The 15,535-nt window shown below is 46.4% G+C and overlaps 1 protein-coding gene and 1 long non-coding RNA gene across 4 annotated transcripts in view; one reads left to right on the top strand and one right to left on the bottom strand.

Annotated features, from left to right (window-relative positions):
* Positions 1–2,059, bottom strand: part of CTDP1 (CTD phosphatase subunit 1) — a 30,630-nt gene extending 28,571 nt beyond the window's left edge. For 2 of the 3 annotated variants that reach the window (XM_074355438.1, XM_074355439.1), the window contains exon 1: positions 1,466–2,059. In XM_074355438.1, coding sequence (XP_074211539.1) covers positions 1,466–1,917 — 452 coding nt within the window. In that variant the 5' untranslated portion in view covers positions 1,918–2,059. Of the gene's footprint in view, positions 1–1,220 lie in introns of all 3 variants that reach the window. The other variant, XM_010955052.3, reaches the window with a different exon arrangement.
* Positions 2,060–2,460: 401 nt separating this feature from the next.
* LOC123616883 (uncharacterized) lies at positions 2,461–14,701 on the top strand. The gene is made up of 2 exons (XR_006724904.2): positions 2,461–2,808; positions 14,335–14,701. It is a non-coding gene; the product is annotated as an uncharacterized LOC123616883 (long non-coding RNA).
* The last annotated feature ends 834 nt before the right edge of the window (positions 14,702–15,535 follow it).

Here is a 15,535-nt window from a genome sequence, read left to right as displayed (position 1 = left end):
ACAACATGGAGAAAGGCTCCCTCCCTCAGGGGTTTTCCACCCAGTGAAACACCTGTATTGGGCCTTACCTCCACCATTCAGTGGGTTTACAGGCTCATTAGGGCCCAAGCAATGGTCCGGTAAGACCTGACTTCAAAGTAATGCCGACTGCGTACCTGTGTGTCACACACCCAGCACTGTGAGCCCCTCCCTTCTAAAGGAGGCCAGGCAGATGGCCCCACTGGAGGGTGCAGCCTATCCACCTCACCTGCATTCAGTGGGCAGCATGGATGCCTGAACAGAACGCTGAGGACACGGGCTCCACCTCCAAGGATGAGAGAGGAGAACTGGCGGAGAATGAGGCTCCTGGGATTGGGAGGGAGGCCAGTTCTAACCAGGCAGAAGATGCTCCACAACTGGAGGCTCAGTGCAAGCCACAGGGATAGGAGCAGGGGTCAGTGGTCCACCAGAAGGGCCAGCGTGGACAGACGGGGAACCGAGCACCCAGGGCCCCCTGTGGCCCCACAGAGGGAAGATGCACACAGTCACTTCAGCAGGAGGCAGGGACGCTCAGCTGCCCTAGGGTTCTGTCTCTGACAATGAAAACCACCACACAACTTTGTGCACATCTCAGACAGGACATGGAAACTGACAGGCTCACCCACTTCAAATAAAGAAAAGTCCCTTCAGGAAGTTAAAACAGAGGTACCACCAGCGAGAGCTTACTACAGGAGGCTGGATGACCTACCTGTGCCAAAGCCGCCCCCACTCCCCTTCCTGAGCCATGATGCAGAACCCACCAGGCTTTACAATCAGACGTTTCACACGGTTTACTAGGATCTATAGAAGTGCACACCTCTCAACAGTACTACGACAAGCATGGAGCATGCCTGATTCGTCCGGTACTCGCTATGGCCCCAAGTTTTCCTCATTTACAATCATGAAGTCTTGGTGGGAGGTACCCACCACAAAAAAAGAGGAAGGAGTGCACCAGTTTTCTGAAGAGTGCAATTTCGATGACCGAGGACTTTAAAAAAAAAAAGTCAGCTGCCTCCGATTAGTAAAGTCACAAGTAGTGACTGTGGATTAGCCTTGAACAGACTCGCAGACGCGAAGCTGTGGGCCCACGTTCCAAGGTCCTCCGCGAGCACAGCCTCGTCAGCTGCCACCCTGGAGACGTCTTCCTACCCAGTGCCTGGGCCAGGACCCCCGCCCGTCGCTGTTCCCATCGCCCCACTCACCCGGGGGCCACCACCTGGCCCGGCTGCGCACACAGCTCCCGCACCACACCGGCTCGCTCCGACCTCAGCCGGCGCTCCGCGCGCACGCAGCCCCCGGAACCGGCGCGGGCAGGGGCGGGCCCGGCGGGCTGCGCGGAGGCGGCGGTGGCCTCGCACACCGCCAGCACCGAGCCGATGCGCACCGCCGCGCCCGCCGCCACCCTCCACTCGAGCAGACGCAGCGGCCCGGGGCCCGGGCAGCGCACCTCTGCCACGGCCGGCGGCGGGGGGCCCTCGGCGGGAACGCGGCCGGCGGGCGGCGCCTCCATCGCGGCCGCGCGGAGTCGCTGCGGAAAGGCAGCCGTGGGCGCTCAGGGCCAGGAGCCCATCGCAGGTTGGAGGGCGAGCCCGCCCGGGCAAAGGAGGCGGTGGCGGCGGCGCTGCGATTCCTGCCCCGGCACCGGCTTCCACCCGCCGCCCGTTCCGCGCCGACTTCCGGGACAGCGTGCAACGTCATGTGCCGCAGCGTGCGTGCGTGCGCCGAGAGCCGCGCGTAAACACACGCCCACGCGGGCCCGAGAGGCCTTGTGCCAGCCTCGGGAAGGGGCGGGTCCCGGGACCACATCTGCGGGGTCGGCCTAGCCCGGCCGGGTGGGAACAGCGTTCCGACGGCCCGTGCCGCCGCGAGCTCGGCGTCCGGGACTGCGGATCCTGGCATGCTGCGCGGGAAGCCCCGTCAGGCGCTGAAGCCGGGCGTCGAGCGACTAAGAGTCCCGGTGTGCAGCGCGCCCCTCTGTACCACGAACCCCCGTCAGGCGCTGCGAATCACATCGCGGAACGAAGGTCTCTGTTCTGCTGAGGCCCGGCGTCGTGAGAACTACGAGTCCCGGCATGCAACGCGCTCTGCTGCCCCGGCACCCTTTATGCGCGGACGGCCAACCGGCGTCGTGAGATGGCGAAACCGGAATCCCGGCATGCAGCGCGCGCCTCTGCTCCCCCCTCCCTCCCCAAATCCCGTTAGGCGCCGCGGCTCCCGGCGTGCAGCGCGGGGCTGCCCTCCTACCACTCCTCCCATCGCGCGCTGGGGCTGCCGTCCTCGTTGGACTACGAGGCCCGGCGTGCAGCGCGCGCCTCTGTCCCGTGAATCCCAGTCAGGCGTTTGGACTCCCAGCGTGCCACGCGGGCGTCGTGCGGCTCTGGTCCCGCTGGGCGCCGGCGCCCCTCGTTGCGCTGGCGTGTGTTTGGGGTCTTCCGGGTTCTGGTCCTCCGCGCGCTCTCGGAGCTGCCGCGGGGGCAGCAGATCCGGAGGAGTGGCGTGGTGTTCCGCGGCTCCCTCAGGGCCTTTCCGGGTTCAATTTCTGAAGGGCTGCGCTTTCTCTGGGCGCCCTGGGACAGCACCTGCGCCCACAGTGAGCCCCCGGGGGCATGAGGCAGAAACTGGCAGAACTTGAGGGGGGCAGACAGGCCAGCAGTAGTACCTGCAGGGTGTGCGGCACTTTGCCCTACCACGCTTCGCAGGGTCCGAGTTTTCACCAGTTGGAGCTTTGTGGCAACTCGGGTGGAGCACGTCCGTCGGCACCATTTCTCCCAACAGCGTTTGCTCACCTCGGTATCTGTCACGTTTTGGTAATCTTTCAGATATTTTGGTAATATTTCAAACTTTTCCACTGTTACTATGTTTGTCACAATGATCTGTGCTTGGTGGTCTTTGATGTTACTATTGTAACTGTTTTGGGGCATCGCAAACCACGCCTGGGTAAGCCAGTGGACTTAATGGATAAATGTGTGTGTTCTGACTCATCCACGGACCAGCTGTTTCTTTGCCCTGCTTCCTCTCCAGGGACCTCCCTATCCCCTGAGACACAACAATATTGAAATCAGGCCAGTTAGTAGCCCTACAATGGCCTCTAAGGGTTCAAGTGAAAGGAAGAGCCGCACGTCTCTCACTTTAAATCAGAAGCTAGAAATGATTAAGCTTAGCGAGGAAGGCTTGTCGAAAGCAGAGATAGGCCGAAAGCTAGGCCTCTTGCGCCAAACAGTTAGCCAAGTTGTGAATGCAAAGGAAAAATTCTTGAAGGAAATTAAAAGTGCTACTCCAGTGAACACACGAATGATAAGGAAGCGAAACAGCCTTATTGCTGATATGGAGAAAGTTTTAGTTGTCTGGATAGAAGATCAAACCAGCCACAACATTCCCTTAAGTCAAAGCCTAATTCGGAGCAAGGCCCTAACTCTCTTCAACTCGATGAAGGCTGAGAGGGGTAAGGAAGCTGCGGAAGAAAAATTTGAAGCCAGCAGAGGCTGGTTCATGAGATTTAAGGAAAGAAGCCGTCTCCATAATGTAAAAGTGCAAGGTGAAGCAGCAGGTGCTGATGGAGAAGCTGCAGCGAGTTATCCAGAAGATCTAGCTCAGATCATTAAGGAAGGAGGCTACACTAAACAACAAATTTTCAATGTGGATGAAACAGCCTTATATTGGAAGAAGATGCCATCTAGGACTTTCATAGCTAGAGAAGAGAAGTCAATGCTTGGCTTCAAAGCTTCAAAGGACAGGCTGACTCTCTTGTTAGGAGCTAATGCAGCTGGTGACTTAAAGTTGAAGCCAATGCTCATTTATCATTCTGAAAATCCTAGGGCCCTTAAGAATTATGCGAAATCTACTCTGCCTGTGCTCTATAAATGGAACCACAAAGCCTGGATGACAGCACATCTGTTTACAGCATGGTTTACTGAATATTTTAAGCCCACAGTTGAAACCTTCTGCTCAGAAAAAAAGATTCCTTTCAAAATATTACTGCTCATTGACAATGCACCTGGTCACCCAAGAGCTTTGATGGAGATGTACGATGAGATTAATGTTGTTTTTGTGCCTACTAATACAGCATCCATTCTGCAGCCCATGGATCAAGGAGTCATTTCAACTTTCAAGTCTTATTATTTAAGAAATACATTTCGTAAAGCTATAGCTGCCATAGACAGTGATTCCTCGGATGGATCTGGGCAAAGTAAACTGAAAACCTTCTGGAAAGGATTCACCATTCTAGATGCCATTAAGAACATTCGTGATTCATGGGAAGAGGTCCAAACATCAACATTAACAGGTGTTTGGAAGAAGTTGATTCCAACCCTCATGAATGAATTGGAGGGGTTCAAGACTTCAGTGGAGGAAGTCACTGCAGATGTGGTGGAAATAGCAAGAGAACTAGAATTAGACGTGGAGCCTGAAGATGTGACTGAATTGCTTCAATCTCATGACAAAACTTTAACGGATGAGGAGTTGCTTCTTATGGATGAGCAGAGAAAGTGGTTCCTTGAGACGGAATCTACTGGTGAAGATGCTGTGAAGGTTGTTGAAATGACAACAAAGGATTTAGAATATTACATAGATTTAGTTGATAAAGCAGCAGCAGGGTTTGAGAGGATTGACTCTAATTTTGAAAGAAGTTCTACTGTGGGTAAACTGCTATCAAACAGCATTGCCTGCTACAGAGAAATTGTTCATGAAAGGAAGAGTCACTTGATGTGGCAAACTTCATTGTTGTCTTATTTTAAGAAATTGCCAGAATCACCCCAGCCTCCAGCAACCACCACGCTGGTCAGTCAACAGCCAACAACCTCAAGGCCAGATACACCACCAGCAAAAAGATTACGACTCACTGAAGGCTCAGATGATGGTTAGTGCTTTTTTAGCAATAAAGTATTTTTAAGTTAGGATACGTACACTTTTCAGAGACATAATGCTATTACACATTTAATGGACTGCGGTACAGTACAATGTAGGCATAACTTTTATATGCACTGGGTAACCAAAAAACTTGTGAGCCTTGTGATATTCACTTTATTGCAGTAGTCTGGAACCAAACCCTTAAAATATCTCCGTGTAGACGTGTCATTGTCTTTAGTTGGATCGCTCTCTCCCTTTGTTCTTCTTTCCCTCCATTTAAAAACGATATAAATTATGTACATACCAAAGGCTGTGTAATCCTAAAATGAGCCTTTCTGCTGACCTAAAATCTTGAATATTACCCATATTGTTAGAACAACCTATGTGCTGCTTACCATCCATCTTATCTCCTTGATCTCCAACCAGGGGTATCTGCCATCCTCAGTCTCATGCTTGTCTCTCCTTTTATTTGGTGTCTTGCTGCATTTGTACATATGTATGAACAAAGGTACTGTTTACCATGCTTGTTTTTGAGGTTTATAAAAGTGAATCACGTTATGTTTTTTAATGTGTCTTGGCTTTTTTATTCATCACTATGTATGCAAATTTTATTATTTTATATGGCTATAGTTTATTGTGACTTCTATATAATAGCTCACTGTGTGAATGTAACAGGATATATTTATCCATTATCTTGTCAGTGGACATTTAGATTGTTTTCACTTTTTGGTATTATGAAAATTGCTGCAGTGAACATCCTGCATGTTTCTTGGTGCACGAGTTAAAAAGTCTGAGGGTATATACCTAAATGTGGAACTGCTGAATTAGAATATTGCAAATGCCCAGATTTATGAAATAATGCCCAAATGGTTGTCTCAGTTTATACTCCCACTGCATCATTAACAACTTGGTGTTACCAGACTTACTAATCTCTGCCAATGTGAATGAAAATCTGTGTTAAAATTAAATTGTGGCTTTAATTTGCACTCTTCTAATAGCCATTTTGGCTTAGTATGTTTTCCTATTTTTTATTTACCTTTTGTGTTTTCTGTGAAAAGCCTATTCAAGTTTGTTTCTCAAATTTCTGTTGGGCTGTTTGTCTTTTTCTTTTTGAGCAATGATAGTTCCTTATGGTTTCTGAATATAGATTCTTTATTGTCTATATGTTACCCACATTACCAATTTTTGGCTGGTCTTTTTCATGATATTTTGAGAATAAAGTCCTTAATTTTAAGAAAGCATTTCCTAATCTGAGGTTATTAAGCTAGCTTCCTTTTTACTTCCAAAACTTGTAGAAGTTTGCATTTCACAACTAAGTCTTTGAATAATAAGAAATGGATGTTTTGTATATGATGTGAGGCAGGGGTCTGATTTCTTCCCCATGTGGGTAACCGTTGTCCAAGCACTACATACTGAAAAGTGTATCTCGTTCTCCCTGAGCTGTGGTGCCACCTCTGATACACAGTAAATCTCTATAGATATACGAGCCCATTTTGGACTTTCTACTCTGGTTTGTTCTTGCATTAATTGCTATAGCTTCATAATAAGGCATGATATTTGGGATGGCATGTGCCACCCCCCCCCCCCCAATAGTTCACTTCTTTAGAAGTTTCTTTAGAAGCTTTGTGGCTAGTCTTGGCCTTTGTTGTTTAACAAATTTTAGAATTAGAGTGTCAAATTTATTGATTAAACCTGTTAAGAGTTTTGAGCAGAACTATATGGAATCTATAGTTCAGTTTGAGAAGTGACTTTTTTTTGTGATTTGAATTTTCTCATTCATGAACACAGTATAGCACTCCATTTATTTAGGGACCTTTCAAAATCTTCTAAGATTTTATAACATTCTGCTTATAGGACCTGCACATTTTTTGTTAGATTTATTTCTAATTACTTCATTTTTTTGGTTACTGATACCTTTGTTGATATATGACACTTTTTAAAAATTAACATTTTCTAATTGGTGGTGGTATATTAAAATGCAATTGATTTTTGTGAACTGACTTTATAACCACTTACCTTAATAAGTTCTTTTATTTCAAATAGCATACCAGTAGATGCTTTGGAGTTTCCTATGTAGAACTTTATATCATTTACAAATAATTTTTATTACTTCCTTTCCAAGTGTGATGAACAGGATCAGTTATCGGGGATCCTTGTCTTGTTCCAGATTTTAAAGGGAATGTTTCTAACATTTCCCCATCAGGAGAGATGTTTGATGTACATCTGTTATCAGGTTAAAGAAACTTCGATCTATTCTTCATCTCTCAAGAGAGTCTTACAGCTATTTTAGAGTTTACCAGATGTTTTCTGCATCTTTTGCGGTGATCATACAGCCTTTCTCTTGTTAAAACCATACATATTCATACACATACACACATGCACATACACACGTACATACATATGAGTTCTATGTATATAATTAAATTAAATTATGCATTCCTGGGATAAACCCAATACAGTCACTAGATTTAATTAGCTAATATTTTACTTAATATTTTCACATCCATGTTTATGAGTGAGAACAGGCCATAAGCTTCCTCTTCTGTATTAGCCTTATTTAATTTGGTATCAAGGCCAATATGTTTCTTGAGATGAGCTGGGGAGCTTTCCCTCTTTTGTGTTTCTATTTTCATTTTTGAAAGAGTTTGTATTAAGTGTGGAATGATCTATTTCTTGAAAAATGTGTGTAAGTAGCCTTTATCACCTCTGGCCTTGGTGTTTCTTTGTGGGAAGGTTTTACCCTGATGATTAAATTTCTGCCCTAGTTACAGGTCTTTTCAAACCTTCTATTTCATCTTGAGTCATTTTTGGAAATTGCATTTTCTAGGAATTTTGTCAATTTATTTGCATTCATTGTTTCTTTCCACCATCTTAAGTTGGATGTTTAAGGCATTAATTTTAGCCTATCTTCTTTTTAAGTAAAACTTTAATGCCATAAGTAGCACCAAGTATCACGTTTGCTTCATCTCACTAGTTTTGATATGTAGTTTTTTCATTATCAGTCATTTGATTATTCATTTATATCCATTATGACCTTTTTCTTTGAAAAATGAGGTACTTCAGTATATTTTAAAATGTCCAAATGCATGGGAACTTTTCTCCATCTTTTTATTGTTGATTTCTAAGTTAATTCCATTATGGCTAGATAACATCATCTGAATGACACTAGTTCTCTGAAATTTAATGCAATTAGCATAATCCAGTATGTGGTTAATATGTGCTTCAAAAGAATGCGTCTTCTTTCCTTATTTGATTCAGGGTTTTAGATCTACCCAATAAATTAAGCTTGTTGAATGTGTTACTAAAATTTCCCATGTTTACTTTTTTTCTGATTGACCAGTGATCGAGAGAAAGATGTCTAAATCTCAACCGTTAGTGGATTTGCCAATTTTTCCCCTGTAGTTTTATTAGTTGTGTGTGTGTACATAACACACAAACACATATAATTGTACAATATATCCATAAATGGGGGGCAGAGATTGTTATTAAAGGCATACACATGAAAAATTTTTGTGTCCTCGGTGAATTGAAACTTTTTTGTCATGTAGAGCTCTTTGTATCCTGAATAATGCTTATTTCTTAAAATGTATCTTAAAATGTATTTTGTTTGAAGTATCACTATCTTAACTTTTAATAAGTGCTTGCCTGGTATATATGTCACCTTTACTTTTAAATCTTTTTTTTTTTTTTTTAATGGCATTACTGGGAATTGAACCCAGGAGCATGCACTCCTCTGAGCTATACCCACCCATTACTTTTAGTTTTCCTATACCTTAAGTTTAGATATTCTTCTCATAAATGACATATAACTAGACTCTGATGATTCATTGTGACAATCCCTGATGTTTCGCTGGAAAGTTCAGTGCGGTTAGAGTTAATCTTCCAGTTTTCCTATGGGTATCTTTTCTCCTTTATCATCTTTTTTTTTACCTTTGGAGATATGAGATCTGCTTTTCTGTTTATCTTCCTATTTTATTTTTTCTTATTCCATTTTTTTTCTATTGGTGATCACGTTGAAATTTTACCTTTGTGACATTGTGATTTATAGGACAAATATATATTTAGTCTTCATCCACAGTTCCTGGACCACAGCCCCCAAAACCTTTGGAATTTCCTGAGTGATATGGGGTAATACTTGGTCCCTTGTCCTCAGTTTCTGAAACCACTCTCAGGAAGGGACTGTCCCTTTTATTCTGATGAGTGGGGCGGACGAAAAGGGGGTGCTAGGGAAGGTTTCTGCTGGGGGAAGAGCACTGTTGACATGTCTAGGAAGAGACCCTTGTGACATTCGAATTCTAAGTCAATCGAAGGAGAAGGCTCCGTAAGACACGGTTTCTACAAACACCCAGCGCATCTGCGTATAGGATGTTCCTGTGGGATGGCTCACTTTAGAACAGAGGTCCTGTTCAGCGCGATGCACACACCAGTTAAGTCTGTCCTACACGGCGTGTAAGCACTGGGACTGGTGTGGCTTAATCGGCTGCTGACTGTTCACCCCTCCCGGGGGCTTGGCTGCACAGCACTGCACTTTCATTCAGAGGGCTCCTTGAGAAGAGAGGAATAATGAAAACAAATGTATTTTGGCTAAAAGGAACATTCTACCACTTCTTAAATGGGGAAGTTGTACCCATGGTATGCACTTTGGACAGGAAAAGACAGCTGGGAAAGCTGAAAGGTGCATGTGCTCTCTGGGGAAGGGAGAGTCCTGGGGGACAGAGCCGACATCTGTGGCTTTGCTACTCGTGGGAGCAGCTGGTGTGCTATGCAGGCGGCTGATTGCTAACTGTCAATCAGAAATATTCCCTTTAAATAATCCCACAAATCTACCAGAATAGAGGCTTTACGTAAGAACCCCTCACGCCCCCTGAGGAGATCTTCTAGGATGGTCTTGTCCCAACAGCGACTTTCCCAGGAACACCTCCGCACTTTGGAGCAGCTGGGTAACCGTGGAGGCGAAACAGACTGTAATTCCTCCCACACTCTGTTGTGCTTCCTGGTGAAGGGAACGCTGTGACATCTGGGATTGGCTCCACTGGAATTTCCTGATTATGTCTCTGGTGACAGGACACAGAATGCTTTGATATGTCTCAGAATTTTCACTGGGCAAATTGCTAACACACAGAGATGACATGAAGCCTTGACTACCTGAGCCTTCCCAAATGGTTTGGGTTTAACTTTTTAAGTCAGTATTTCAAGTCAGGTGTGGAGGAAACGTATTTTAGAGTAAATCTGATTCCCATCTCCAAGCTGAAAGTTTTCATTTGAAAATTCGCTTCATCAGGTTCAGGACTGGACAGCGAGCCTTTCTCCGGGGCTCGGGGTCAGCTCTTCCAGGTCTGAGGCTGTCACAGGAGAAGCACCCGTGCGTCCCAGGGGACTGGTGAGTTCATGGGTGCCGCCGTGTCATTTCACCTCAGGTTCCCTCTGGCACAGCAGGACAGCAGACCCCTGACCACTGCAAATTATGATGTTTGTTTTGCTGCTGGGAAGATGAAATTAAAAACAATAATAAGCATGAGATTCATTTACTTTTACATCATCAGATGGCGTAAAAAGGGTTTTAAAAGAGAATGCTCAGCTTTATAGGCTGAAAGCAGAGTCCGTGCAGCTTACAGACTATTTCTGCTGTTTATTTGTTTTAGTTCCTCTAGGAGATTACTGATGAGTCTTTGACTATCGGTTTAAGAAGAATCGTCACTGTTTAAAGATGTGTGCTGAAATATTTGCAGACGAAGCAGTGTGATACCTGGGGTTTGTTTCTTAGTAGTTGGGTTTGGGAATGGCAGGTGTGACTGGAGCAGGACAGCTTCTGTGCTGGTAGTTGCTGGAGAGGGGTGCCGGGGACATCTGTATTTTTGCAGATGTTTGGAAACCTTCATGATGAAAAAAGGTTAAGGGTTGTGTTGTAGGGAATAATCTTCCTGCATAAATTCCACGTGTAATTTATGTACAAATTACCTTCTATTCTGCCTTTCATCTTACGACTGACCAAGTTTCCATTACAGCCCTGGGGAGGGAGTGTATAACCAGCAGGTCCCGAGATGACCATCACAGCAAAATTCAGAGCAGAGGGTAGTTTGGTGTCACTGCCGTCAGCCCGCTCTCTGCTTGGTTCCTGCACAAGGCGGATGCAAGAATATGCCATGGGGCTGAGAGAGCCCCTAACAGAAAGAAGTCTCTCTATGATGGCTCTTTAAAATGCTGTTTGTGTTAGACTTTACGACATAGACCACGAACATCCTAGAAGTTCTGCTCCATTGATCTTTGTGTCTGTCCTCACGCCCACACCGGATGACCTTGACCACTGTAGCTTCACGGCAAGTTTGAAATCCAGTGGTGTAAATTCTCCAGCTTTGTTCTTTTTCAAAATTGTTTTGGCTATTCTAGGCCCTTTTCATGTCCATATAATTAATAGGATCAGTTTGTCAACTTCTACACAAACATGCTGGGATGTTGATCATGATTGTGTTGAATCTCTAGCAATTTGGGGGGATCGACGTATAAATGATGTTGAGTCAATCTATGAGCATGGACTGTCTCTCCATTTCCTTGAATTTTCTAGAATTTCTCTCAGCAGTGTTTTATAGTTCTCAGTGAACAAATCTTTTTACTTTAATACCAAGTATTTTTTTATTCTTGATGCTATCATAAACGGAATTGTTTTCTCAGTTTCATATTCGGGTTGTTTGATGACAGTGCAGTTGACCCCTGAACAACACAGGGGTTAGGGTCACAACCCCCGTACAGTCAAAAATCTGCATACAGCTTGTGACGCCCCAGAACCTTGATTACTGATCGCCTACTGTTGACTGGAGTCCTTCCTGATAACATCAGCAGTTGGTTAACACATATTTTGTATGTTACATGTATTATATATTGAATTCTTACAAAAAGTGAGCTAGAGAAAAGAAAATGTTTAAAATATATAAGGAAGAGAAGATGCACCACAGTACACATATGTATTTATTGACAACAATTAGCGTGTAAGTGGACTTGCACAGTTCAAACCCGTGTTGTTCAAGCATCACCTGTGTGTGAAAATAGAATTGATTTTTGCACAAAGATCTTGCAATCTGCAATCATGATAAGCTCATTTATTAGTTCTAATGGTTTTTTTGTGTATTTCTCAGAACTTTCTATATATAGGATCAGGTCATGTGTAAATAGACAGCTTTGTTTCTTCTTTTCAGTATTGATGCTTCAGTTTATTTTCCTTTCTCTCACTCTCTTCCCTCCTTTTTTGGGTTGAGAGCATTGCACCCTCGAACTTCCCGCACCGTGTTGAGCAGATGCAGCAGGAACAGCTGTCCTTCCTCGTTCCTGGCCTTGGAAGGAAGGCGCGCAGCTCACTAGGGCTCCCGCCTGTCCCTGACAGGGTGCGGGTGCTCCTTTCTTCTCCTTTTCCCCGACTTACTTGTTTTGTCATGCAGAGGTGCTGGATTTTGTTGGTGATATTTTTCCACATCTATTGATTGATTGATTTTCGGATGTTAATCCAACCTGAATTCCTGGGGTAAACTCCAGTTGTCATGGTTTGTAACCCTTCTCATATGCTGTTGGATTCAGTTTGCTAATATTTTGTCAAGGGTTCTTATGTCAATGTTCACGAAAGATCCTGATGTGAAGTTTTCTTGCAATGTTTCATCTGGCGTTGGTGCCAGGGTGCCGCTGCCTCCTAGAACAAGTCGGGAAGTGTCACTGCCTCCTGTGACTCCTTTCTGAAAGGGCTTCCTTTAAACATCCAGCGTCACTCCCCACTGCAGCTGCCAGGGACCGAGCTTTCCTTTGTGGGAAGGTTTAAGGCCACCAGTTGGACTTCTTTACTGGCTGCAGGGCCATTCAGGGTTTCTGTTTCTTCTTGAGTCAGTTTTGATCACTTGTGTCTTCCCAGGAGCTTGTCCATCTCATCTTCATGGGTATAAAGTTCTTCATGTTTCCTTAAAATCCTTTTAATTTTACCGTGGTTGGCAGTGATACCCGCTTTCACTGCCAGCGTTGCTAATTGTGTCCCCTCTCCTTCCTGTAGTCAGCCCAGTTCAGGGCCTCTCAGCTTCAGAACCACTGACGTTTCGGGCTGAATAGGTCTCTGTTGTGAAGGGCTGTCCTGTGCATGACAGACTGGCTGACATGCAGACGGACTTGGAGGTGGGATGGGTTTAGGACCAGCAGCTGTGGGAGGTGAGGTGCCGCAGAAGGAGACGTAGAGCTCAGAGCTGGCCCTGCTGCAGGGCACGCGGCCACCAGGGCTGCCCCGGGAAGCTGCTCGGGCTCTCCCTCCGGCCTTGCTCAGGCCCCGCTGTGGCCCTCGCCGAGGCCCTGAGGGTGGACAGCCGGGCAGCAAGGCCCTCCTGGGGGCGGGTCGGGGCTGGTGCTGCTGCCCTCAGAAGGCACTGCCTCCCAGGCTTCAGGCGAGGAAGACTAGCGCAGGGCTCTGAAGACAAGAGCGGTGGCAGTGGCAGACCTGAGGGTCACGCCGGGTTCTCTGCAGGTCTCGGGGCCACATTTCTAGTGCACTCCTTGCAGACTCCAGCTTCTTGCAGGGTGAGAGGCCTCGCTCAGTGTTCTCCCTCCCAGGAAATGTACTGCACACAGAAGGCTTTGTTTTCTGCTTCATCCACACCTGTAGCTGCGTGAGGCTGAGGCTGCATCTCAGCTGGAAAATTAACAGTTGAATCCTAAATAATAATAATTACTGTTTCTGGTTATTTTGAATCCACTGACAAAGACCTTTACAAGATAATTGCACTGATCAGCCCCTGTGAGTTACGGGGCGGATTCCTGAGTTGGCGTGTGCTGAGAGCACTAGTGGGACTCTGTGGCGCGTTCTGTTTGGTAAGTGTGTCTGTGAGGAGCACATTGTGCTGAAGTGCCTGGTGCAGGGTCTTGTGGTGACACACAGTTTCCATCAAGCAGCCGGTGTGTCTTGGCCTCCCCCTCAAATGAAACATCGTCATCTAACCACACCCACAAACTCCACCGCGAAGCGCCGGCGAAGGCACATGCTGCACATTTCAGATCCGTTTAATTGCAGCTTGAAAACACTTGTTGGGGTGAAATGGCCCTAAAAAGAAGCAACTTTTTAGAGTATCAAATAAAGGACTCCTGGGAAAATGGTGTCTAATAGGAAGTGTAGCTGTGGTTCACAAACAAACAAATAAAAGAATAGGTTTTGTGTTTAAGACTTCTGGCCCCTGGATGTAAACGTCATGTCTCCAAGCCAGATGTCCCCAAAGGAAAGGGCACCCCACCGTGCTTTAGGTGATTTCATTTCACTAAGAGGCACAGACAATATTTTCTCTTTCTGTTCATTTTGAATCCTTTCACAGTAGTTCTTTCTTGAAAATTGTGATGTAGCTTCTACCGTGTAACTCATCCCTTTAAAGTGTACAATCCAGTGGTTTTTAGTGTATTCAAAAAGGTATGCAACCGTCAGTACGGTCTAATTCAAGAGTTTTTTCTCTCCCCCCAAAGGAAACACGGTGCCCACTGCTGGGGCAGGAGCTTGCTTCTCGGTGTAACAGGAGGTCACGGCCACTAGATGGAGACATCCCTTCGTAGACTCCATCCGCCCAAGTCTCATCCCAGAGTCGTGCACGACACGGCCGGCGGGGGCTGATTCCAGGACTATGGCTCCCACCGCTGCCGCCGAGAGCCAGGCCCGCTCCTCTGAGCTTCTGCAAAGGCCAGCGTTGTTTCCTCAAGCACGCTCCCCAAACTGCTACACTGCATCCTTTGGCGCAAAAGATGGCAAATGGACAAGCGTGTTTTCTTTCACTCGTTATACAGTTATTAGGTATTTGTTCGAATGTGTAAAGAAAAAATATAACAAATACATTCAGCCCGTGACATTAGTAGTTTTACTTAAGGATACTTCTTTTTGAAAAGGATCACACTTAAAACTAGATTAAAGAAAATCGTTAAGTAGCTAGCACGCACAAGGGCTGTGTGAAAACGGCAAGGCTGCGGGGCGCTGGGCCTCGGCTGAGGTCTGGGAAGGGGGCTGGCTGAACTGCTGCAGGGAGAGTTGGTAAAAGTCCCTGCACCGCGGCCGTGCTGGAAACTCCATTTCCAGTAACGAACTGTCATCTCACGAATGGATTGGAGGCCTCCGCCTGCTGATCGGCAGAGAGTGATCCCAGCCCGCTTGTCTTCCCCCGGCCTCTGAAGCAGGAGGCCTCTGATTTTGCTCTGCGCTCGTGGGTGGCTGTGTAGGTTGAAGAACCTGGAACCCTCTCATGCTGGAGATGCAGCCAGGAAGCCACCCTCTGTGGAGTCAGAGGCCCACGGTGTGCATGCTGCGTTGTCTGTTCCATGCACCCAGTAGGAGCAGATGGGCTGGGGGACCGGGAGGATCTTTGGGGGCAAACGGCGATTTGTGGGGCTTAGCTAACAATTTTGAAGCCCAGAAATCAGGATTTGGGGAATAAACTTGAGTAGGGAGTCACTCCGTGTCCTCCACCCTCTCCCTGCTCCTGGTCCCACCTTCCCCTCCACTGTCCTCAAGGAATGCTCACCTCAGTGTCTTACTTTATTTAGTGACAAGCCTGTGAGGGGAGAGGTCGTATTGCCCTGTTTTCTAGGTGAGGAACCTGACATTCAGAGCGGCTGAGTAACTAGTTGGTTACTGGAGAAAAGGCATCTGAATTCTGGTTTCCTAACTCCAGGTCTTCTC

Source organism: Camelus bactrianus, chromosome 30 (genome assembly GCF_048773025.1).
Source record: "Camelus bactrianus isolate YW-2024 breed Bactrian camel chromosome 30, ASM4877302v1, whole genome shotgun sequence".
NCBI lineage: Eukaryota > Metazoa > Chordata > Mammalia > Artiodactyla > Camelidae > Camelus > Camelus bactrianus.
This window is presented reverse-complemented; position numbering and strand designations above follow the sequence as displayed.